Here is a 22,293-nt window from a genome sequence, read left to right as displayed (position 1 = left end):
TTCGGGGTCCTTCTTGACCAAGGGTCCTTGCACGTGCGTGCACACGCACACACAAATATCAGATATCCTGCCTGCAATTTCCAGATCTGTGGATTTATTCAGTTCCGAGAAACAGCAGTATTTTAGACAACTGCCGAATGTGCTCTGCAGGTTTGGCTCCCAGGTTCTCCTCAGTAAAAACCATCTACGATGAACAGTCCAGACTCTCTGGGGAACATAAGCTTCTCTGCTCACAAATTCAGAAAAGAAACTTGGCTTTCATGACTTTCTCCTGACAACTGTAATTGAGAAACCACAGGATATTTAACGAATCAGAGTGAGTACAGCCATCCTAACTATCGAAATGATGAGTTAATATATTTGATCTTTTTCTTTATGTGCAGCCTTTCAGATTGCCTGAGCTACAGAGCTCTGCCTTGTAGCTGCTATCTCCCGCCAGTTAACAAGCAGGTTGAGAATGGAGATCTGATCTGTTCAGTTCTCTTCTTTCACCCAATTCTGTACCGCATTTCCACCAGCAAAGAAAAGCACAGTTTTAGAAGACTATTTCTCATCAGCCTCCCAGCTTTGGTTAGCCTCCAACTCATACTGGAATAAATGAATTTATATGAACAAGATTATGCAAGATGAGCATCATAATGCCTTGGAGAGTGGCATGAGCCCATTCATTGGGGCAGAGGGATGAGAAGGCAACACGCTCTGCATGACCAATGCAGCAAGAAGGGGATAGCAGAGCCCACACAAAGGAAACAGCTATGCTGTCCCAGAGCCTGGGGCTGGCAGTGAAAACTCAGCCCTTAAGGAAGCTGAAAAAAAATAGAAAAGAAAAAAAAAGACCAGAATGGATTCATGCATTTCCTCCACAATGCGCCCATGTAGGGGCCAACCGCATTCTGGTCATAAATTCTCTGGCACAGGAGCATTATACCAACTGAAAGGAATGTCCTTCCATCTGTGTATTTCCCCTAAGGCGCTCACTTGATAATGAAACCAGTTAAGGTCTTTGGGTTCACAATGTTATTATAGTCGGATAATATTTTGTTTGCAGCAGAGCCTGAAGAACTCCTAAGTAGCATATTACAGGCACTATACACCTGTTAAGTCATGGCGTTTCTTCTGTAAGTGGACAAATCTGTTTTAGCCATCTCCAGAGATTTTCCGCTCACAGTTAATTATGAAGCGCTGACTGTACTCATTTCCTGATCTTAAAGGGAATCTATAACAAATTTATGCCACAGGTGAAGCCTGCTCCCTCTGTCCCTCAGAAATACCAGCAATTCTCCTAGAGGCACTGACTGCTTTCCTTCACCCCTCTCCCCTGCTCTCTTGGTGCTTGTGCTCCAACAAAAAACAGGCTTAGAAAATTGGAAAAAAAGTGCATGCTTCTGACCAGCTGACCAAGCTCAATGTTTTAGAAAACAAGTTATTAAAAGCACATTTGAACATGCACACACACAAACAAAATGGCACAGGCAGCCTGTCAAAGGCATTCTGAAGAGACCCGTGGTGGACATCCGCAGAATGGACCTCATTTGCTGCAGCCCCAGCTGCTCTGCAGTCAGTGATGACCACAGGAAGAGCAATCTAGCACAGCAGTGGGGTTTTATTCACTCTGTGCATGCATGCATTGCAACAAGTGTCCATGTGCTTCCAACAATGTAAGGAATAATTTTGTTTAAAGTGATCAATGGGCTCAGGAAGAAGTTTGCCCTTTGTTTAGTTTTAAACTCGTGAAATCCACGTTCATCCGAAGATAAATATCATACACAGTTTTGATCAAAATCATAATTGTGCCTTGCACAGTACAAGATATTCTGAAATGAGGTAAGGTAAGATAAGCATTCTAGGGAAAAAGATAAGGAAAAGTAGTCCATCCTAAGAAAAAAGGGCACTTTGTTCTGACAGAAACCATTCTTCATGCTTCTTCTAACAGGCTAATGTCTGATCCCAGGCACAGATTCTTGGACACAAGTCTCCCTGGCCTCAGAGATATATGGTAGGTCAGTGGTTCCCAACTTCCTGGACCAACAGACAATTGGCGAGGATCAGCATTTTTCTCAAAGAGTCACACATGCTCACCATCAGCCTTTTGATCAGAAACTTGTTAAACTTGATGTGACTCAGCAAGACTGGCTGTGTCTTGTTCCCTGCTGCCCTTGGAGGGCCTCAGTTGGCGCCACCTCAGATAACTTAGGAGATTAATTCAGTAACCAGCACACACATTTACAAGCTCTTTTACATGTAGGCGAAAGCTACTTCCTGTGTAATCATCAAGGCTCAGACTCCTTCCCTGCCTGACCTCCCCTCCTCCTGGCTATCAAGAATGAGCTTTACCTTCCTAGAAAAGGCTTCTGCATCCATCTCATCAAAGATATCACCTTACTGAAGGTGCTGTCCTTCTACATTGAAGATAAACATGAAGCAAATCCTCTAGTACTGAAACAGGGAGCAGAGATATCTTCTGCAATTTTACATACAGTTGTACGTAGGCTTTTGCTTAGGAGGAAAGCAGAGAAACACCACAGAAATCAATTAAAAAAGACAGACAAGGGGGACAGATGGACTTAGACCTGAAGTTATCAGTATAAAAAACAGACTTTGAATGCTGAATTCCTTGTGTGTATATTATTGTATAGCTTTTCGCCTACCTCAAACAAGAGATGTGTCTGCAAAGTACATTTTTTTTCCAAAAGAAGAAACCTGCTAGACCCCAAGATGTGTTCACAGAATCTAACCAGACATTAATACTAGAGACACTAATATCAGGGAGTCACTGCAGAAGCAGAACACCAGGAGAACAGTTTTAACAACATTGTTTAGACCTTCTTAAACATTCTGCTTCAAAAGAAAGAGTCTACCTAGCACGGACACGCATTTCTTATCTTTTCCTTGCTTTCATATTGGAGACTTCTGTGGAGAACAGTGGAGACTTCTGGGCATCGAAGGAAGTTTCACGGCCCAGAAGAGACTAAAAGTGGAGTAGTAAGCAACAACTTAGGGAGAAAAGAAATGCACATATCTCACACTTTAAGTGCAAACAGTCTTCCTCTGTACATCTGACGACCTCTGCACATTTTGGGTTGTCCACTGTACATTTTCATCACCGTTAGAAACATAACAACACATCTGTAGAGTGCTTCACAATTTCGACAGAAGTTTGGCAGAAGCCCCTTTTAAACTGCCATCAAGAGAGACTTTTCCTATATTTGCACTGTTGATTGATTGCTCTATTTAGACTTCTACCTTTGCTACAGAACACTAGAACTATGTATTGGATGGCAAGTTAAAAATTATTTGGTTATTGAAAAAAAGGTGAAATCGAGGTATTTCCCATAGAATATTTCAGTACTTGTGGAGTTCAACAAAATGGCACATTTTTGTGACTTATGGTATACGTTTTAATTTACTTTCCCAAATATAGCAATGATTCACGTTTTTTACTGTAAACAAATACGATTACCTATTTGCAAAATCAAAGATACTGCAGTATGTTTCCATCAGGTTTTGTCCAAGTAACTACATATTAAAATGGCAGACATCCCTTCAAATAACATCCTGGCAGAGCTTGCTTCTTCTGCAAGTAATAAAAGTGGAGGAGAGCAAATCGTGCTCCAAGATGTTTGGCTACAGCGGTATGAGACAGTTGATGTGTTCCAAATGTCTGTCAGATTACTTAGCAAAACCAACCACTGTTAATCAATAGTGAAATCTTTTTCTTTGTGGTTTAGCTATATTTCTGTTTTTGTTAAACAGAAGAAAATTGCCAATTAGGTGGACTCTGCTAGACCGTGCAGCTAGGGAAACATACTGTCAAACTGACTGGCTTAGTTAAGAGTTAAGAGGACACAGTTCAATTGCAGTTCAATTACAATATGTAATCGATCACTGACTGCCCATGAGGGTTTTGTGAAGCAAGTTGCAGCACCTTACTCCTGCTCTTTACAAAAATCACACCAGCCTCCACAGTCTGCCCTTCTTTAAAAAGCACGAAGACCAGATTTGCATTCTAGGATGTGGGCCTTCCTTCTCCTCAATCGTTTGGCTCAGAAATTGCATCCTTTTTCCTTACTCTTCATGCGTCTGTCCTATTTTTTTATTCCAAACTACTTGGAACAGAGATCGTATCTCCCTCTTTGTTTGGAAACTCTCTAGCAGTTTGTGTACTGCAGCAGTATAATAAATAAAAAGTAATAAAAATGTTAGGAAAGTCCTTAGAAAAGTCCATGTTATTTTTACAATTACTCATGCTGTCGCTATTTAAGAAACAATGCCAGGAAGATCTAGAAGGGGACTTAAAACAGTTTCTGCAAGAATATGCAATCAAAATGATGATGTTACCAACAGCAAAATGCTTTGCAAGGTGTACAGCTTCTCATGCTGCTTTTTCAAGTACTTCTAACAGATGTTCAATTTCAAGTGGTCTGCAGATACCAATAGGCTTATAGTTCTGCATGAATCGGAGCAGCAGATGTGCCCTGCATTATGTTTTGCTATTCCCTTTATGAATTGATATGTCACCTCATGGGTTTATAGCTAGTTAATTTTGCAATGACATCACTATTTCTGTACTTGTAATGATTCTCACAGGATTTAATTTCTCCAATAACAGAACTCTTGATCCTTGAATTGCTATGTGAAAACAATATATAATAAACAGGTTTGTTTACATGATACAGTTCTATTTCCCACCAAATGTCTTCACCAATAGCTTTTAGGTAATGCTGGTATGCAGGTGAATTCTTCCAAAGACAGCTGATTCACAATACGGCCTCGTTTCAGGACGGCAGACAACTGCGCATCCCTCTGCAGGATAATTACAAGCAAGCACATACTGCTCACTGGTTGGAAGAAATAAGGTTAAAAAAGGCAGTAAGAACAGAATCTGCAGGGATTCCCTCTAGCTCTGCTTGTGGTACCCAAATGAAATTACACTACACAGAAAACCGCACAGTATTTTCTACTGACTGTGATAGGGCAGCACTTGACCTAGACAGGTTCAAGCAGTGGGCCCAGGTGAACCTCATGAGGTTCAACAAATCCAGGTGCAAGGTCCTGCACCTAGGTCAAGGCAACTTCTACTATCAGAACAAGCTGGGGAGTGTAAGGATTGAGCACAGCCCTGATGAAAAGAAGTTGGGAGTACTGGTGGATGGCAAGCTAGACATGAGCCAGCAATGTACCCTCACAGCCCAGAAAGCCAACTGTATCCTGGGCTGCCTCAAAAGAAGCATGGACAGCAAGTTAAGGGAGATAATTCTGCCCTTCTACTCTGCACAGGTGAGGCTTCACCTGGAGTACTGTGTCCAGACATGGAGTCCTCAGTACAGTAGAGATGTGCACCTCTTGGAGCTTTTTTCCAGAAAAAAGCCACAAAAATGATCCAGGAGATGGAAAACCTTCCCTATGAGGACAGGCTGAGGGAGCTGGGGCTGTTCAGCCTGGACAAGAGAAAGCTCCAGGGAGACCTGAAACCAGCCTTTCAGTATCTAAAGGGAGGCTATAAGAAAGAAGAGGACAGGCTCTTTGGCAGGATCTGCTGCAATAGGAAAGTGGAAAATAGTTTCAAACTATTCAATATAAGGAAGAAGTTTTTAAAAATAAGGAGATTATGCACTAGAAGAGGTGGAAGCCTCTTCCCTGGCTGAAGACATTCAAGGTCAGGTTGGATGAAGCTCTGAGCAACCTGATCTGGCTGTAAGCATCCATGTTCATTGCACGTGAGTTCTACTAGATGCCCTTCCAACTCCAAAAGATTCTGTGATTCTTTTGGCTTTGGCACTTTCAATCTTCAATCAAAAGAGAGCCAAGCCTTTTCTTCCTCAAATACAGCTGTGGAGGTGGAGCCAATTCTTGTGTAGAACCTTGTGGTAGCACCTGTGGGCTGTGCAGACCAGATGGCAGGACATCACCTTCCTCTCCTGGAGTGTGTAGGATTGTTACAGAACATTCCTCCTCTTATTTCTAAATGCACAGTGGAAAATGCCACGCAGTAGTTTGAAACGTTGTATCTGTATTTCTTGCAGTTTAGACTTCTTTAAAAAAAGTCAGTAAAAGCATTACTGCAAATTCTAGGACGAATTTAAACACAAGAAACTGAGGAAAGTTTCATGCTGAGTTTAATGCTGAGGTCAAATCTAAACCTGACTGACCTTCAGCATTGAAGAAGAGCACACAAGCTCTACCTGGAGGTCCACTCCTATTGTTTGCATACATTAATTGCTTTCTATCTAAATTTAAATTGTAAGTAAACATGTTGTATAGCAGCAGGCTGCACATGGAGTCCATAAACATCTCAAACTAATTCCAGGTGCTGGAGTGTACTTCCCAGAGCCCTGGAATAAAATAAGTGCTCCAGATCACCTTCTCCCTGCAGCACTGAATGAAGTTCTTCCTCCCTTCAAGTCGTAATTCCATCTCCTCAGTTGAAGAACTCAGTTCTTCTCCTGTAAGAACTCCCAGCCAGGACTTTCAGTTTCTCCTCCCAGGTGGCTGGACTTCCTCAGAGGCTCTGCTGAGAAGCAAGCGCCACTACAAATGAGGCCGTGAAAGCCACAGGCACGTTTCTTTGGCAAGCTTTCTCCAGCAGTACAAATACTTATAGAGCACAAATGCCAGGTGTGCAGCCAGCATACCCTGCTCTTTCAAAACACAAACTCCTCACCAAAACGTGTTCCCCGTTGACTGCACATTTCCCCCACAGGAGCATACCAAAGAACACGCAATGTCAGACATGAGGTATGCTGCTCAGTGTACTACACCAGGGTGCTCGCACACAACTACAAACCCAGAGGACTGACCAGGAGGCCAGCCATTGAAAATATCTGGCCTGTTATACTCAGGCTATGGTCACTTTATAAAAATGCATTACCTAGACAAAACAGTCGAGTATCTTAAGAAACGCACGTTTGAGTTTTCTGAATATTTCTCACATTTACTCTGACATTTCCTCTGAACACATGCAGTATTTTGAAAGGAAATGACTTTTCTGTTAAGGCCAGTCCTTCCTGTTTCTTGGTTTATCCCAATTCTAAGTCTGCACGTGATTAAAACTGTTGCCCTGATTTCAAACATGTGGTAAAGGAGAACCTAACAATTTTATGAGACATAGTTACTTTTGTAGAGGGTGAGTTTGCCTTGGGGAATTTGCTCTGACTAGATTTATCACAAGTTTTTTGAACCAGATAATTTTGTTTGATAGCACATCTGGCAGCATCATAAAATCTTGACGTCCCAAGCTATTACACAGGAATTACTTTTGTAAATCATTTATGAATATTACTGATGTAGGCCTATTCTGGGCAGTAAGAAAGGAAGAAGTGTGCTGAAGGACAAAGGAAGGGAACAAGGATTCCTATCCTTTCAGGATTCAACAGATAGGGTGGTATTTATCATTTTAAATGGGAAATGTGGTGTTATTGATACATCAGAAAGATCTACATAAAACAAGTTGTTCCCAATATTCCCTAAACAGGCAAGAAGGAAAAAAACTCTAGACCTGGAAAATGTCTCTCCTGATGGAAAACTGCCCCAATCTTAAATAGATCTCTCAAATTAAATGTCACATGTTGCTAAAAGCATAACAAACATGAAATAGCAACCCAAAAATGAATAAAAGAGGAATATCTGCATCAAGGCCAGCACTAAAAAAAGTGATTTACAAGAAGTCCGCAGGAACATGTCTTTTGGACACGGCAGTATAACTGAATGGAAGCCCTCCATGTAATTAAAATGACTGAATTTTCTTAAACTGTCATTGCCAAACATACACCTCCGAACAGAAACCTGGCAAAAAGTGACCTTATATTCACCGTTAACATGGCAAACTGTCACACGATGAGCAATTTCAGAAGATTACACCTATGGATTTGGACTGGAAATACAACACGCACGCTCCAAACTTACGGCTCTTACACTGCCAAAACCTAAAGTTTGGCATTACACTTCTTCTGAGACAGCAATCACGTATTCCATACATACAGATCCATAATGAACATGCAGTCATGGGTGGAGAGTGTAAATCCCATGTGAAATGGGAGAGAGGGAGCAGGCCCTGCTATGCAAAGCACGGTCCCCCAGCGTGCCCAGGCTGTGAGGATTGGAACGAGCCCCCTGCTGCTGCTCACTAGTTCCCCAGCCCTGGGAGTGACTGGGTGTTATTTTTGTTGGGCAACAGCAAAGGAAAAAGGTCATTAGCAATACTCCACAGAAACATATTTCCAACCTTAGGTAAGACAGCATTTTGTTGGGGAATTTCCTTGCTCCGGGGCCCATATTAAGGGAAGGAGCATTTCTCTGACAGGTCCTATTCAACTTCCAAATGCTAGGCTCTTTCAGACCGCAGCAAATCTACAAGAGATGCACAGAGCAATTACGAAGCACATGCCAGAGTTACATGATCCGCTCCCTGTGTGAGTGCAGGGAGGTAGACAACCTCGAAATTCAGTTTCCTCTCAGGAAGCAAATTCCTGCCTTTACACACCCAGAACTGATTTATTTCAGATGTGCACGCTGCCTACTAAAACCCAAAGAGGAGGGCATCCACACGGTGCCCAGGATTCACCTAGACAGGGCAGCATTACAGAATGTTACACACTGCCTGAATGCAGCGATGCCCCCATTCACTTCTGAAAGTGGCAGGACTACAGAAAGAAGTTCTAACAAACCTGACAAATACATTTAAATTGTTGACAACTTCAGATTAACTGCAATCAGAAGACGACAGTGTAATATAGCTTTATTGATCAAAGCAGTATGGATGCTTTAGTGCTACAGAAAGCTACCAACCAGAAGAAAACAAAAGCCAGCAATAAAATAAACTGAAGATCTGAAAAGCAATGACCGTTTCTAAGATCATGAATGATATCTGCAGGGGATCATCGAGACATTTCTCCTCGGATTTGCCAGCATGAGGCAACCCTGGCTGTAGCTAAGAAATCTGATATTCATATTCTGTGTATCTCTCTCTCTCTCAGAATGCAAACACATGTTCTCTCCTTTCAATAAAGATGTGCAACACATGTACTGAACAAGTGAAGAAGCCTTTAAAGTCAATCTCTTAATTGCAGATGTGCAAACTGTGCACGCCTCAATGAAGAGATAGGACTGGGAAGGGGAATTGAAAAAAAGAAATGGCCGCATGAAACTTAGAAGACTTGAAAAAGCTCAGCGGTGTAATCAAGCAGGAGAAGTTCTTTAAAAAGTTAGTTCATGTATTTTTTCTAATTCAACTATTATTATTTTAGAGTTCAAAAGAGTATTCTTTCTTTTTTTAAAGTGCAGATGGCACTTGCCTCCATAACTGCCAAATGAAGAAAATCCATCAAGCCTTAACCATACTCCAACCTCCAACAGAAATGTTCCCCATTTGTTGAAGTAAAGTGAGATGTGGGAGTTCTTGACCTTCTAAACAATTAAGGGAAACAGAGACATTCTTGTTTTTATTAGAGAGACAGTAAACTATTTGAAAATAATTTGAATAGCTGGAGAATTAGTGTATTTGCCTGTTCATGAGTAGTGCAGATAGTTTAGAGTTCTCCTGGGGGCAACACATCGTAATGAATATCTGCTATTCATATTTAATGCAATCTGCCAAAGAGTGCTTTTGGGAGGACTTTCTGTGTCAATATAATGATTAACAACAGAACTGGAAAAGCAAATGAATTCCTACAATGGGTGGGGCTGGCAAAAATATCCTGCAATACTACACCAGCAACACTGGATTTAACTGTACTTTTAATAATACCAGTGGAAAATCCATTTCCCAGATAAAAAAAACCAACAAGCAACCTTTAAGTTGGAGTTCACATGGTAAATAACAAACAGTAATGGAAGGAAAAACAATGTTAATCTAGCCTGAGTATGTCTGAAATGCCTCAGATGAAATACTGGCTATTAAATATATATAAAAATGTAAATAGCATTATCCAAAGAGTAACACCATTATTAGTTCTTTGTCTACCTCTTCCAGATTCTCAGGTGACCTTACTTTCCACACATACCTACACACATACGTAAAAATCTTAGATAAAACAGAACAAAAAGCCCTTTATTCTTTACGATACACTTTTAAAGCACCCTAGACTGTAAAGTATGGAAAAGCCTGTTTAAAATACAAGTGACCTTAGTACTGATTTTTTTTCTTGACATCCCAGCAGCCCTCTAAATAACACATTCAGATTTTTTAAAATTATTTTTTAATACCATCTGGATGAAGCAATCTTACTCAGTTTATATAAATTCCAGGACATTCTTGTACCATGCTCACTGCCCTTCCAAGTTACTCCTATTTTTCCCTGGCAATAGATAGTGGCAGAATATGGAGGTCTCAAAGGCTCCCACCAGCAGCCTAAGGACCAAGGCTTGCTCCCACTGAATGCCACAGGCTATAAGCATCACCCAAGGATTCTTATAGGAATTCAGGAAGCAGGATGCTCAATCCAAGCAGAAAGGGAACCATTGCCAGCCAAAGTGTTTTATTATTTAGTGGCTCCCCCAGTGCTTGCTGTCCAGGCTCTACTTTAATTTCATTCAGGATACTCTTGGGGATTATGTAAATCACAGCAGTAGCTCAGATTAATCTTTTTCCTCTCCATGCCAAGGCCTCCAACTCACACCAATTGGTTTTAAGCAGGCTGATGCTCAAGCTCACGCTGAGACAGATAGGTGTCTGAGTGAGCAACTAATTTCCTCCCAAATCCAGTCCTCCCTGTAGCTCCCAGACTGCTTTGGCCTGTGTTAGGCTTCAACTGGGTTAAACCAGCACAATCTGACCATTTTGGCAAAGGAACATTACAGCCACAGATCATACAAGACACTGTACCAGTGGACAGAAAAGCTTCATCTTCTCTATGCTGCAATTTCACCTGTAAAATTTCAAAACTGCTGTATGGTCTGCAGCCCATTAGCCATAACACAAAGACAGTATTCTCTGCCTTGGTTTTCAAATGAGGAGATAGACCACACCTGTCTGCACAGCTTCTACATACCTTCCTTCTCAAATTGTGGGTGGTCCTTCACTTGGTGAAGGAGTCTTTTTTAAGGGATTTCTTTTTTTTCTTTTTTTTTTAATTTTGTTTTTGTATACTTAGTCTTTTTTCAGAAGATCAGAAGTTGTGCTTACACCCACAGTATGTTTTATGAAGAAGGTAAGCTCTTCCTAAGCTGATATTGGCAACAGCATTACCAGTGCTCGGTCTCATGATGACAGGAGGGGGCACTTCTTCCAGGAACAACAGAGAACTGCCTGTGTGCGTCAACCTCCGCCTGACCTCCGCTCACCTGAACCTCAGTGGAGCAGCTTTTACTTTAATAAGACATTGTGCTACAATCCTTGACAAAATTTATCTATTTCCCCCTCCCCCAAGAATTTCACTAATGTTTTCTCATTTTTCTGTTGCAAGCATGCAAAGCCCATGGAGTGCAGTTCCTGGAATCCAGCAGCAATCTAAACAGGACAGGCTGTAGCATCATCCAGAAAGCACAGGGAAGTCTCACCTTCATCTTTCCTTTTTGCCAGGCTTTGATCCAGCTCTAGACAGAATATCCCCAGACAACACCTACAGGGGTTTTTAAAGGATTCAGGTCCAAGCATTACACAATCCACTTGAAGGAGGAAACAGCATTTCTAAATGTAAGCTAAGCAATAATCTTCCAAAACAATCTTTGCAATTTTTTTTTTTTAAATACAGAAGAGATTCTTCATTATTATTGCAACTACAGAAGCCTGCATGCCATCTGATCTCAACAGTTAAAACATCAGCTTTGTGCTGTATGGGGCAAGTACCATGCTAGGTAAATCAATCAGACTTACAGAAGTAACGATCTTGACCGTGGTCTCTTTTACTCATTCAGTGCTAATGCACAGTTCATGTATGCATAAAAGTGACATTTTTTCATCTTATGACCTCTTTAGCACCGTGACCAACCCTCTAATTATTAAGTATTTTGCACTATGTATCTCAGTATAAAAACAGAAGTCATGTCATAGGTCACAGAAGCAACAGCGTTATTAACATCAATGAAACTAAATCACTGTCTCAAACTATTCCTCTAAAGAGGAAGAGTGCTCACAAAATCAACGCATCTAAAATGTTGCTTTCTGCTCAGTGAAATTGGAGGCAGCTACTCCAACTCTAGACTAAGCTAACCTTGGATTAAGTCATCTGATATAACCAAGCCTGAAATAAAGACAAACTAAAATAGAACAGAATAATAATATGAAGGTTTAAATGGCTGTAACTTAAAAGAACTGTTAAGCTGCACTGCTCTAAAAGATATTAGAAAGATCTTTATAGCATTCCTGGTACATAATATCATTTCTGTTGGATTTAGCATGAATGGAAAGAGTATGAAAAATAAAAAGTACAACAGCTTAAAGCATATACAGTGTGTATGTTTGGCCAAATTTTGATTTTTTCTATCCTTTCAAGCAAAAGCTATATTTCCCCACTATCCAGTATAAGTTCAATCACACTGACCTCTGACTATGAAGTAGCTTCATTGTAAAATGACAAAATCATCCTCAACGTGTCCACAATGAAAACAACAGAAAAGCCCAAAATGTAATCCAAAGCTCAACTTTCTTGCTTCTAAGTTCCCATAATTGGTCTCTATAATTCTAGAGGTATCAACCCTAAAGTTTAAAATCAGAAGTTGAAAGGTTTAGAAACAAAAGAGATTGTCATTCCCAAAGGTAAGCAAATAGAGTAACACCGGCAGAAAAGTCACCATGCAGAGGGCTGAGATGAAATTCTAATTCAAGTCACCCTTCCCAGTGTCAGGAAATTTTAGTTCACATACACAAACATATTGCCTCAAATTATGCGCACCAGCTGCCAGACTTTCATGCTCAGTCAATGCAAACCAGTGCTGCAAAGCACCTCTACACAGGCACTGCCCTGAAGATGCTAGAACTGGGAGACAAAGATACAGGCCCAGAAACTTTAGAATTAGCCTATCATTTTGCATAACTACAGAAATTCTTACTTAATACGACTTTTTTCAAAGTCTGAACACTAATTCTTTTATTTCCCATTAGTAACTCACCTGCCACTCAGCCTTAATTCCACGTAAACAACTGATGGAAAAGAAAACCCAGCATTTTTGATTATAAACACTTGGCATTTACAAACACACCTCAAATAAAGGTTTCCATTAACTTACATTTTATTTCTGAAAAAGGTGAGTTCTAGTAATATCAGGAGATAAATTCATATTATAATATTTTGGAAAGTAACTAAGATAATGTCTGGAAGGATTGGAAAGTCAGTTATTTGTACATCTTTTATCTGAAGATGTTTTGTTTTTCACCTCCAACAAAAAATATACTTGGCACAATAAAACAGGGCAAATAAAGGCCAGACCAGATTTCCCCTATTCACACATGTGAATGCATAAAAATTGCCTGCATCAGCTGGAAAAAAAAGCTACAAAAGACTTTAGTCAAGACTGCCCAGTTTTCAGCTATGTGTATGTGAGTCGCAAAGCCAGAATTAATATCAGACAGCAGAAAACCCCACCGCTTTACTCTTCAGAAGCTTCTTCTTCACTGTGGTTATCTATTCATGTTTGGAGCTTTCTCCTGTATTTGGACTACAGCTCAAGTCTCTTTCACCTTTAGCAGAAAGTGCAGTTCTGCAAATTTGCTGTTCAAGACCTTTCTGAGCAATCACAGTAATGTATTTAGACAAACATCTTCACAACTGACCTGCAAAGCTGTATGCACTTTAGATTTCCTCACCATTTAGACATTCACTACAAAGATCTCCAGAAAAGTACCTTGTCTATGTGATGCTACTTGAAGAGTTTATATAATTGGGACAACTGTGTTTGGAACCACTGAAAGATAAATAAAACTTAGTCCAAGCAAGAAAAAAGTTACTCAAAGTGATTAAAAAAAACCCAAAAACTTGCCCAGCTAACACACTCAGCAGCACTGAAAATTTGAGAGTGGTGCACTGAAATGCAACTGCAGCCTGAAGCATTAACTCTGCAGCCATGGCTACAGATGCTGGCTGTCTGTTGGGCTGCCACAGAACAAGTTTCACAAGAACAGATCTTCACAAGCTGTCCAGGAAGGAAGTAGGTACTAACTAAACAAAAACATAAGCAGTAGCAATTATAGTGCCACTGAAGAGAATTCTGTATTGAAGAATCATTGTTAATCAATACGCAATGGCTAATTGTGTGGAGTTTCCATAAACACAACATGAGTTTCTGCAGCTAAGGTGGTAATATAAGATATGTCAAAATCCATAGTAGGTTTTATCACCCTCGGTTTCCAATGCTCTGGTATGTCATACAGTTGCATGTTAATTTCTACAAAAACAAGATTAAGTGAAGAAGATATTTCAGAAGAAATGAACACTCTTTGCCCGAATAAAATAAATGAAACGTGGGCAGAATGAATTGGCCTTCGCTAAAGGAAAAGGGGCCAGTAAAAGCCATAATACCAAGACTTACTTGCAGGTGATGGGGTGCTGCATCCGCTCGTTGGTGGGTGACTCTGGAGTCCATGAAGGGAAGGCAGCGACAGCCCGCCGATGACCGGAGGAAAAAGTAACGGGTATGGAGCTGCTGGGTAGTGAGTCATATGTCCATTCACTGCTGGCACTGGACATGTGCGGCTGCTGGTTGTCATGTTAATAGCTCACAGTGTATAAATAATATGTTGCATCACTCCAGACCAGCAAGCAGATACTTGAACTTGTGAATGGAGAGGGCTGTCAAGCCTGCAGGTGCAGCTTGAGCAGGACTGTGTGATGATGAAGAGGTAATTCACTAGATCAGTCCCGTCCTATATTTCATTGCAGCTTCCTACTGTTCTCTTTTCCAGACATTCTTGCTCTGAAGACTGTGGACAGAAAGTTGTCTTAGTCCGTGTTTCAGACCACAATTCAGTTGTTTATTCAAATGTTTTTCTGTGAGGATAGTTGCTCTCTACAGATGCATATTGATAGAGTCTGTAGGAAGAAGAGAACAATATATTGATGATAACATGTATTTTAAATATTTATGCACAGAAAACTCTCTAACCTCCAACTCTGCTACTACAAATAGGTAACTGATTATCTATTTGTTAGTGTCCTGTAAGATTAGCTTCATGGTTACCTGGGGCTAAAATTCTTATTTTATTGAAGCTAATAGCAGAACATCCATTAACTTGATTTCTCTATCCAATGTTTTACATCAGAAGCTATTTCTGTACAGACAGAATCTTCTTTTGGAAGCAGCCAGTTTTAAAACTTATGCACAAATAAATACCTGAAATATTGATACTAGAGGAGAAAAACAGCTTCTGAAAAATTTCTCATGTACACAGAAGCTTTCAGTTTCCCTCTTACACAATGAATTACACTGAGGAAGCTCTGTGCTCTGCTTCAATCTCTTCAGGTCTCAGTTCTAGCACAGGAAACTGTTTCTGAGGGTGATTTGGCATTAGGTTGTTAAAACAGTAATTAGTTTACCAATGGTTGTTCTCACAAAAGCTAGTTAGCTTGTCTTATTACCAGTAAAGAGATCTCACTGATCATTTGTTCTTTATTTGAGGGAAGTAAATTTCTTCTATTACCAAATAAATAAATAAAATAGAACTTTCCATCAGTCTCCCCTTCCTAACGCTTTTCATAGCCCTTTCACTGCCTTACCTCCCCATTCCATGTGTCACTGGTTTCTGTCCTCCACTTCCTCCACAGACTGAACCAACTGTTCATAAGCTCTATCATCTAATCAGTGGTGGTGCGCCACCACATTTACACTACCCTCCCATTTAATGGGTAATTTATTTTAGTGTTTTTCTTCTACCAGTTATGTTTACAAGGCAAAATTAATAACCCTGTGTTTCACAGGCTACTGCTCCTCTTTTCTTGCAACTTAGGGTACCAGGGAAAACAATTTTAGAAAGCGGGTTAACTGCCTACATAAGGTACACATGACAAAAACTGCCAAAACAGATCCACCAGTGCACATTCTGGCTGTTGTGTTTTTGCTCTTGTTTGTGCTTTTCCTAATTCTGCTCTGCAAGAAGAATCCAAAATGTGTTATCTATAGGCAGAGTGAGGGACCTGATGACCACAGACTGCCCCTGTGAATCTCTCCTGTTCTCATGAGCACCGCCTTCAAATTCTCCCAAAGCTTTGCCCATCTTCCTTGAGGTTTCATCCAAACGGCGGCCCTTACTGAAGGGTCCTCATTTTCTCAGACTCTACTATATCAAATGGCGAAACTTGTTCCCAACAAGAGCAGTTCAGCTTCACATACAGCAGACGTCTGCTCTTCTCAGTAACAAAATCTGATGATGCAACTCTAGTAAGTTCTGCTGGTGGTCTGGGAGCTAGTGGAAATGCTGTAAACAACCCATAGTGTGACCACTGCTCCATTACTTCTTTGTGCAGTGTTCCAGCCAAAAGTCAAAGAGCACAGCTGTTGGCTCCTGAGCACTTTTCCTACAACAGGAGCCATCGGGCTGCCCCAGCACATGCTGCTGGAGGATGGCAGCAAGTGCCACAAGGCAAACCTAACTACCCCAAACCAAGGCAGTCCAGAGCTGCCAAAAGGTGGTTTTCCAGGAGAACACGTTACACTCTTACATCTGCTATGGTAAGTGAATGGCAGCAACATTCAACCCCCATATGGCATTTTTATTCACAGTTCTTAGAACATAACCTAAAAGAAAAGGCAAGACAATTCTGGAGTGGAAAAATTAAGGCACTGAGGTGAAACGACTTGTCAAGGTCACAACCAAAAGCAATGCCAAGGGAGGGAAGCAGTGACAACACAGTGCTTACTATCACTGCTGCTACTCAGTCTGCCATTTGTCAGTAAGAATTCAAATGAGCAAGGAAAAATAAAGGAGAAAAAAACCACGAATGCATATGTTTGCCTGTCACAGAGCAGCAGAGTGTTTCTACTCTGTGAGGAATACCAGGAAAGGTTACCAGCTGTGCATGTGTTCAGACAGCAATTTGTGCTGAGTACAGACTGCTTGGGGATAACAGCAATGCAGTTCTAAGTATTTGATAACTGTGCAAATTATGCACAAAATACCTTTAATGTTAATGGAGACAGACGTGTGAAAGGATGTGGCTGTAACAGTGCACACCATGTCAGCAAGCAGTTCCTGGGAGCTGTGCCTGTCATCCTGATCTCCAGGACCCTGTTCCTGGAGGAGGGTAAAACCTGGAACTGCTTGTGAGGAAGTCTCAACAGCCAACATATGATGACTTGCTAACAACACAAAATGAGGTGGATCACAACAGTTAACTTTCTGTTTTATCTAGCTACAGGTTTATGTAACATACTTACTATTTCATGTGAGGTGCAAATATATACTGAAATTACACGTTAACAGAAAACAAGCTGCTTATACCTTACTCAAAAGTCACCTTCATTTTAGCCTTTGTGGCACAAAACTTCCTGCAGATCGGTGTGGAGGAGACATCAACCCTCAGGACTTGTTCCTTTGCTCTTCTCTCAAGGCAGAGAGTGAAGACAGTAAATGGCACAACACTCTAAACAGTGCATCGTTTGACTCTGAATAGTGTTTCTTACAAGCAGCAGGATGTTACAAATGTTTGTGTGATTGAACATCTATAAGATGGCCAATGTAGAAAACATGGACAGAAGCCAACATTCTAGTAACGCAATTCCTACAAAGAAGCAAATGTTCTTCTCGACTTACCAAGGGATTTCAAGTTACTGGCTCTGATAAAAGAGGTTACAGATTGATCACCTTCATTGCTGCATAGCAGTGCACACTAGAAAGTAGAACTTGCTATAGGAAGCCCAGAAAACAGCTGTACCCACTCCTGCCAGTTCTACATCACTAAAGAAAACTCTGAAGATCCTAAAGACAGCCTTTGTTCATGTCGACGGATTCAGATGCTCACACTTCTTGTTTTACTGATGAAGATCCTATCATTTGACACCAGCCATCTGTCTGGGCTGTAGACAGATTCAGGGTGAAAACATTTCTTTTCCTCAGCTAAATATGAGCCACAACACAGAGCACTGTAAGACACTATCAGCACCAGCTTTGGAAGGCCTTCCCTTGCTGCCACTTGCTTTGGTGAATACTCCCAGCTGAAGGGATGCATGCTCTCCAGACAGAGTGACATTTGCCCAGAAGCAACTCTGTCCTTCCCACCCCACATGGACCTTGAACATGCTCTCTTCTGGCCTCCTTCAATTCTGTTGAGGAGGGAGCTAACAAGGGTATCTAAAAGGATGCTAGGAGATAGCAACTCCTATGGCTGAGAAGTAACTCCTGAAGAAAATAAGGAACAAGAAAAACTGAGAGCAGGGTCATCTTGGTGGTGGTCAAACACCCATTCACACAAGGCAACAGCATCGATTTCTTCCCTACACAAATCTGGCAAGATTTTTAGAAAATGGCTGTCAATAAGGCACTTCAGAGTATCTACTCAGTACACATTAGCCTTGTCCTAAGCGACTGCTCATGAGCACAAAACTGCACAGTCAGGTCCATCATATGAACAGTGCATGGAAAAGAATCATAGAATAGTTTGGGTTGGAAAGGATCTTTAAGATCATCTAGTTACAAATTCCCCGCTATAGCCAAGAAAATCAAGCAGGAAAGATTCTTCGAAGGCTAACCACATTCCTACTCCTCTACTCTCACTGTCCATAGCAGGGAATTAAGCTGTATTACAAGTAAAGCAGGATTTTTGCCTTTTTTATTTTTCTTCCTTCCCTTTCTGGAATGATCAGCAGAGAGTTTTGCTCCACCTGCAGCAACATTTGAAAATCTGCAACTCATTCTAAGATATCCACGACTCCAGCTTCTTAGCAATCCTTCAGCTAAATTCACCATCCTGACATTCTTCTCACACACAACCAGTGCCACTCTTCCTTTACAACGGAGGGATGAAACCCCAAACACAGAAGGGACACGTGGACATTTGGGCATGCTGTGCTGGGTGCTGCAGGCAGCCCCGCCTGCCACAGCACAGAGCTCAGCCCTGGCTAATTTGCTGCTGTGAGCCTGCCCAGCCGTGTGTAGATATCCCTGAAGTTTACAGGGTCATGGAGGAAGTTTCTTCTAAGTTCACTTCCCGTTTTCTTGCCAACGCCAAAATCTCTCCCTCTCTTAAATCTTTGGCTGAATCCTACAACAGGAACCTCTTGACTGCAAGGGCAGCCTGGCCAGTGCGCTCGGAGAGGCGAGTTGCTGCTCTCTCAGCAAGAAAAACAGTCCCAAAGAAATTCTGCATGAAAACTCTCCACAATATATTGCATATTTTCCCAAGGGACAGAGTTGACCAAGTCCTTATTTATTGGGCAATTCTGAGACATATTTTAATGCTGTTTCCAAAACAAGTGAAGATGCAATAGTCCCAAGAACACTTACTGCATTTAATGCACAGTTTGTAGTTTATATTGAAATCCCTGATTATTTGTATGCTCTCTGTTATGCCAGCTGATGACACTGCATTGAGCAGTAGTGAATAACTCAGCAAATTTAGCAGGAGTTGAGTGTAAATCAGTCGGATACAGTAAGATGATCACCATGCTGGTTCTAAGTTACTAAAAATGAATGGAAAATTTACTAGGAAAAGGAGTGTATTAAGCTTTCCACAAGTCACTGTCAACTGCGGGATGTTGCATTTTGTTTTCTTGCCTATACAAAGAGATTTAATTAAACAATAAACTAGTTACAGTGGCAGAAGTAAAAAAGCCTTTGGAGTGTTATGTTTCCTTTATTAGCATAGTGATGTGAAACTAAACAGAAAAAGCAATCTAATAACAAACATTCCTTTGAGAACTGTTCAGGGAGCAAAAGGACATCCACTTATTGTTCAGCCCATCCCATTGGTCCATATATGGCAATAAAGGTACAATAGAAGGAAACAGGAAACAGACTGGCACATCTGCATTATCTTATTAGGGGCTAATGGATATCTGAGAGGAACATGCATCTGATTCTGAATAGTCTGTACCAATCTCCTAAGCAATTACTCTTAATTAGTGGATTCTGTTTATAGATGGAACTTAGTGTACCCTTCTGTATCAAAGAGATGCAGGCATCTGGAGAGAGATATGCTTTTCTTAAAGGGAAAGTACTACAGCACAGTGTGATGGGGTTTTGGAGTTTGGTTTGGTTTTGTCTTTTTGGAAAAGGAAAGATCTCTGAAGCATAACATATTCTACTATATTATTAATGAGAAGAGCATGCCAGTTCAAAAAAAAAAAAAAAAAAGAAAAAGAAAAAAAAGACCATACTGTTAATCTCAAACTCTGAAAGTACACACAGAAAGCTAATACTTGCATATGAATTATATGACAAAAACCACTTTGATGATAAGCAAATAAACAACTGAGCCCTAAAATTTTCAGCTGATGGCCAAAAAGTTTAAAATAGCAGCTTAAGTCAGAAGAACAACATCTGCATTTTGTATCTGCCTAGTCTGCAGCCAAAAAAAGTAAACCACTCTATATGACCAGATGCATGAATAAAAAAGAAAATGCATGAAACAGAACTTCAAAGTCAGCTTATGGAACAGCAGAGCCGTAGCTTCTACATTTCCAGTTGCCACATATTTTCCACTATAGGTGCAAGACCCCATGGGGGAGGGAAGATAAATCGTAATAAATGAAGACGCTGTGATTACGACAGTTCTACGTCTTGGTATCTGAGATCGCTGTCTGCTGGGCAACTGTGAATTCCTTTTTGTCATAAAACTGACACATGCAAAATGGGTTTCTGTTTTGTTTTTTCCTTACTGAGACTGTTAGGAGATAATTAATATAATTAATGAAATTGTTGTTTATTTGAAAATCCTATGGGGAAGTATAAAAGGGGGGAAAAAAAGAAAAGAAAGAAAAAGCTTCTTTTTCCCTAAGCAGCTCTGCTTCATATCGCCTGCATTGCAAACACACACTGATGTATCCCTGAAAAAAAGGGAATCTAAATCTGAAAAGGGGGGAAAAAAAGTAAGAGACACAATGACACCCATTTATTTACACACCATACAACAGTACCCTGCTGTGCCAGCTATTGATTTCAGTGGAACTGAGAGTCCATGTTGGAGTGCAGCAGCTGTGAGTACATAGCCTGAATCCTCATGTGGGAACAATACTCTATAAGCAGAATAACCTATTTCAGCCAACCTTCATGTGTAGCATACTGCATTAAAAACACACGGCTTACACTTAGAAATCTTTTCTCACAAAAGTCCAGGGGATTTATTAATTCATTACTGCTAGCACAATGCTAGCATAACAAAGACGTGAAGGATTGAAAATCCATGCTTCTCATGTCTGTTATTCTACAGAGATGTTAATTCTGTTCTATACTAACCACGTTTAAGATCCGCCTGCCATATCATGCAATTTCTCTCTCGTTCTCTCCTGTTGTTTGCTGTTTAAAGGGCTGTTTGTAACAGAGGGCTGGGTTTTTTTTCTTCTTTTTTTCAGAACTATGTGCATTCCATGTTTCTTTCATTACTCAGCAGTTGCCAAAACTATGCTGAGAAGATAAATGGTTAGGTCAGGTGGTGGGGTTAACAATTTACTGTGTGTACTGCCCTGAGACCCAGATATGGTAGAATTGGCTCATGTTTATGTACAGGATGAGAAGTTGATTTCCTGCGCAGTGACTTTCAATCATCTCTATAAGGGACTCGCTTACAGTTCTCTACAGAGAATTCAAGGAGCTCTGAATACATTTTGTGCTGGCATATAGGGTGCTCCGCTTTGAAACTAAATGCATTCCTTACTTATTCTGCCACGTTCAAAAATCCCGACTGTCAAGATCAGTTGTTCTCTTTTACTTATGGAAACTAGAAGGAGGGTAACTGAACTTTTACTGCTCCTCGAGTTAAAATGAACTTTTATACCCATTTTTCCTCCTCAGTATTAGAAGTTATTTCTTACAGTTCCAAATTGCTTATTCACTGCAATCCAAATTTCTGTTTTTACACTGCCACCTCTGTTGGTCCTTACTGTGGTTTTTAAGGATGTAAAACAGTCATTTCACATTGAGAATATCCTAGATCAGAGGTTACTACATGGCTTACAATGCTCTAGGAGACTGGAGACCTTCCAGACAAAACTCATTTGTTTTTCTAGGCTGAACCTTTTTTCTCTGTTAATCCCAAAAACTGAAGGAAAAAATACATCACTTAACCCCAAGCAGATAATGCAGATGATCCACAATTTAAGCAGCATGTACCCACGCTGCTCATTCAAGTCATATGTAACTAGGAAGTCCAATATAGTGTTTTTCATCCAAGCAGCTCTTCCTACTACTTTTAATCTTGTTCTCTAACCACGTAT

The 22,293-nt window shown here is 40.7% G+C and overlaps 1 protein-coding gene across 2 annotated transcripts in view; it reads right to left on the bottom strand.

Annotated features, from left to right (window-relative positions):
• RARB (retinoic acid receptor beta) overlaps window positions 1–22,293 on the bottom strand; it is a 318,900-nt gene that overhangs the window by 174,890 nt on the left and 121,717 nt on the right. For both annotated transcript variants that reach the window (XM_052692251.1, XM_052692253.1), the window contains exon 3: window positions 14,461–14,960. In XM_052692251.1, the coding sequence (XP_052548211.1) occupies window positions 14,461–14,638 (178 nt within the window). In that variant the 5' untranslated portion in view covers window positions 14,639–14,960. The remainder of the gene's footprint in view (window positions 1–14,460; window positions 14,961–22,293) is intronic.

This window comes from Tympanuchus pallidicinctus, unplaced genomic scaffold (genome assembly GCF_026119805.1).
Source record: "Tympanuchus pallidicinctus isolate F22 unplaced genomic scaffold, pur_lepc_1.0 scaffold3, whole genome shotgun sequence".
In the NCBI taxonomy this organism is placed as follows: Eukaryota; Metazoa; Chordata; class Aves; order Galliformes; family Phasianidae; genus Tympanuchus; species Tympanuchus pallidicinctus.
The sequence above is the reverse complement of the archived record's forward strand: the minus strand, read 5'-3'. Positions and strand labels throughout refer to the sequence as shown.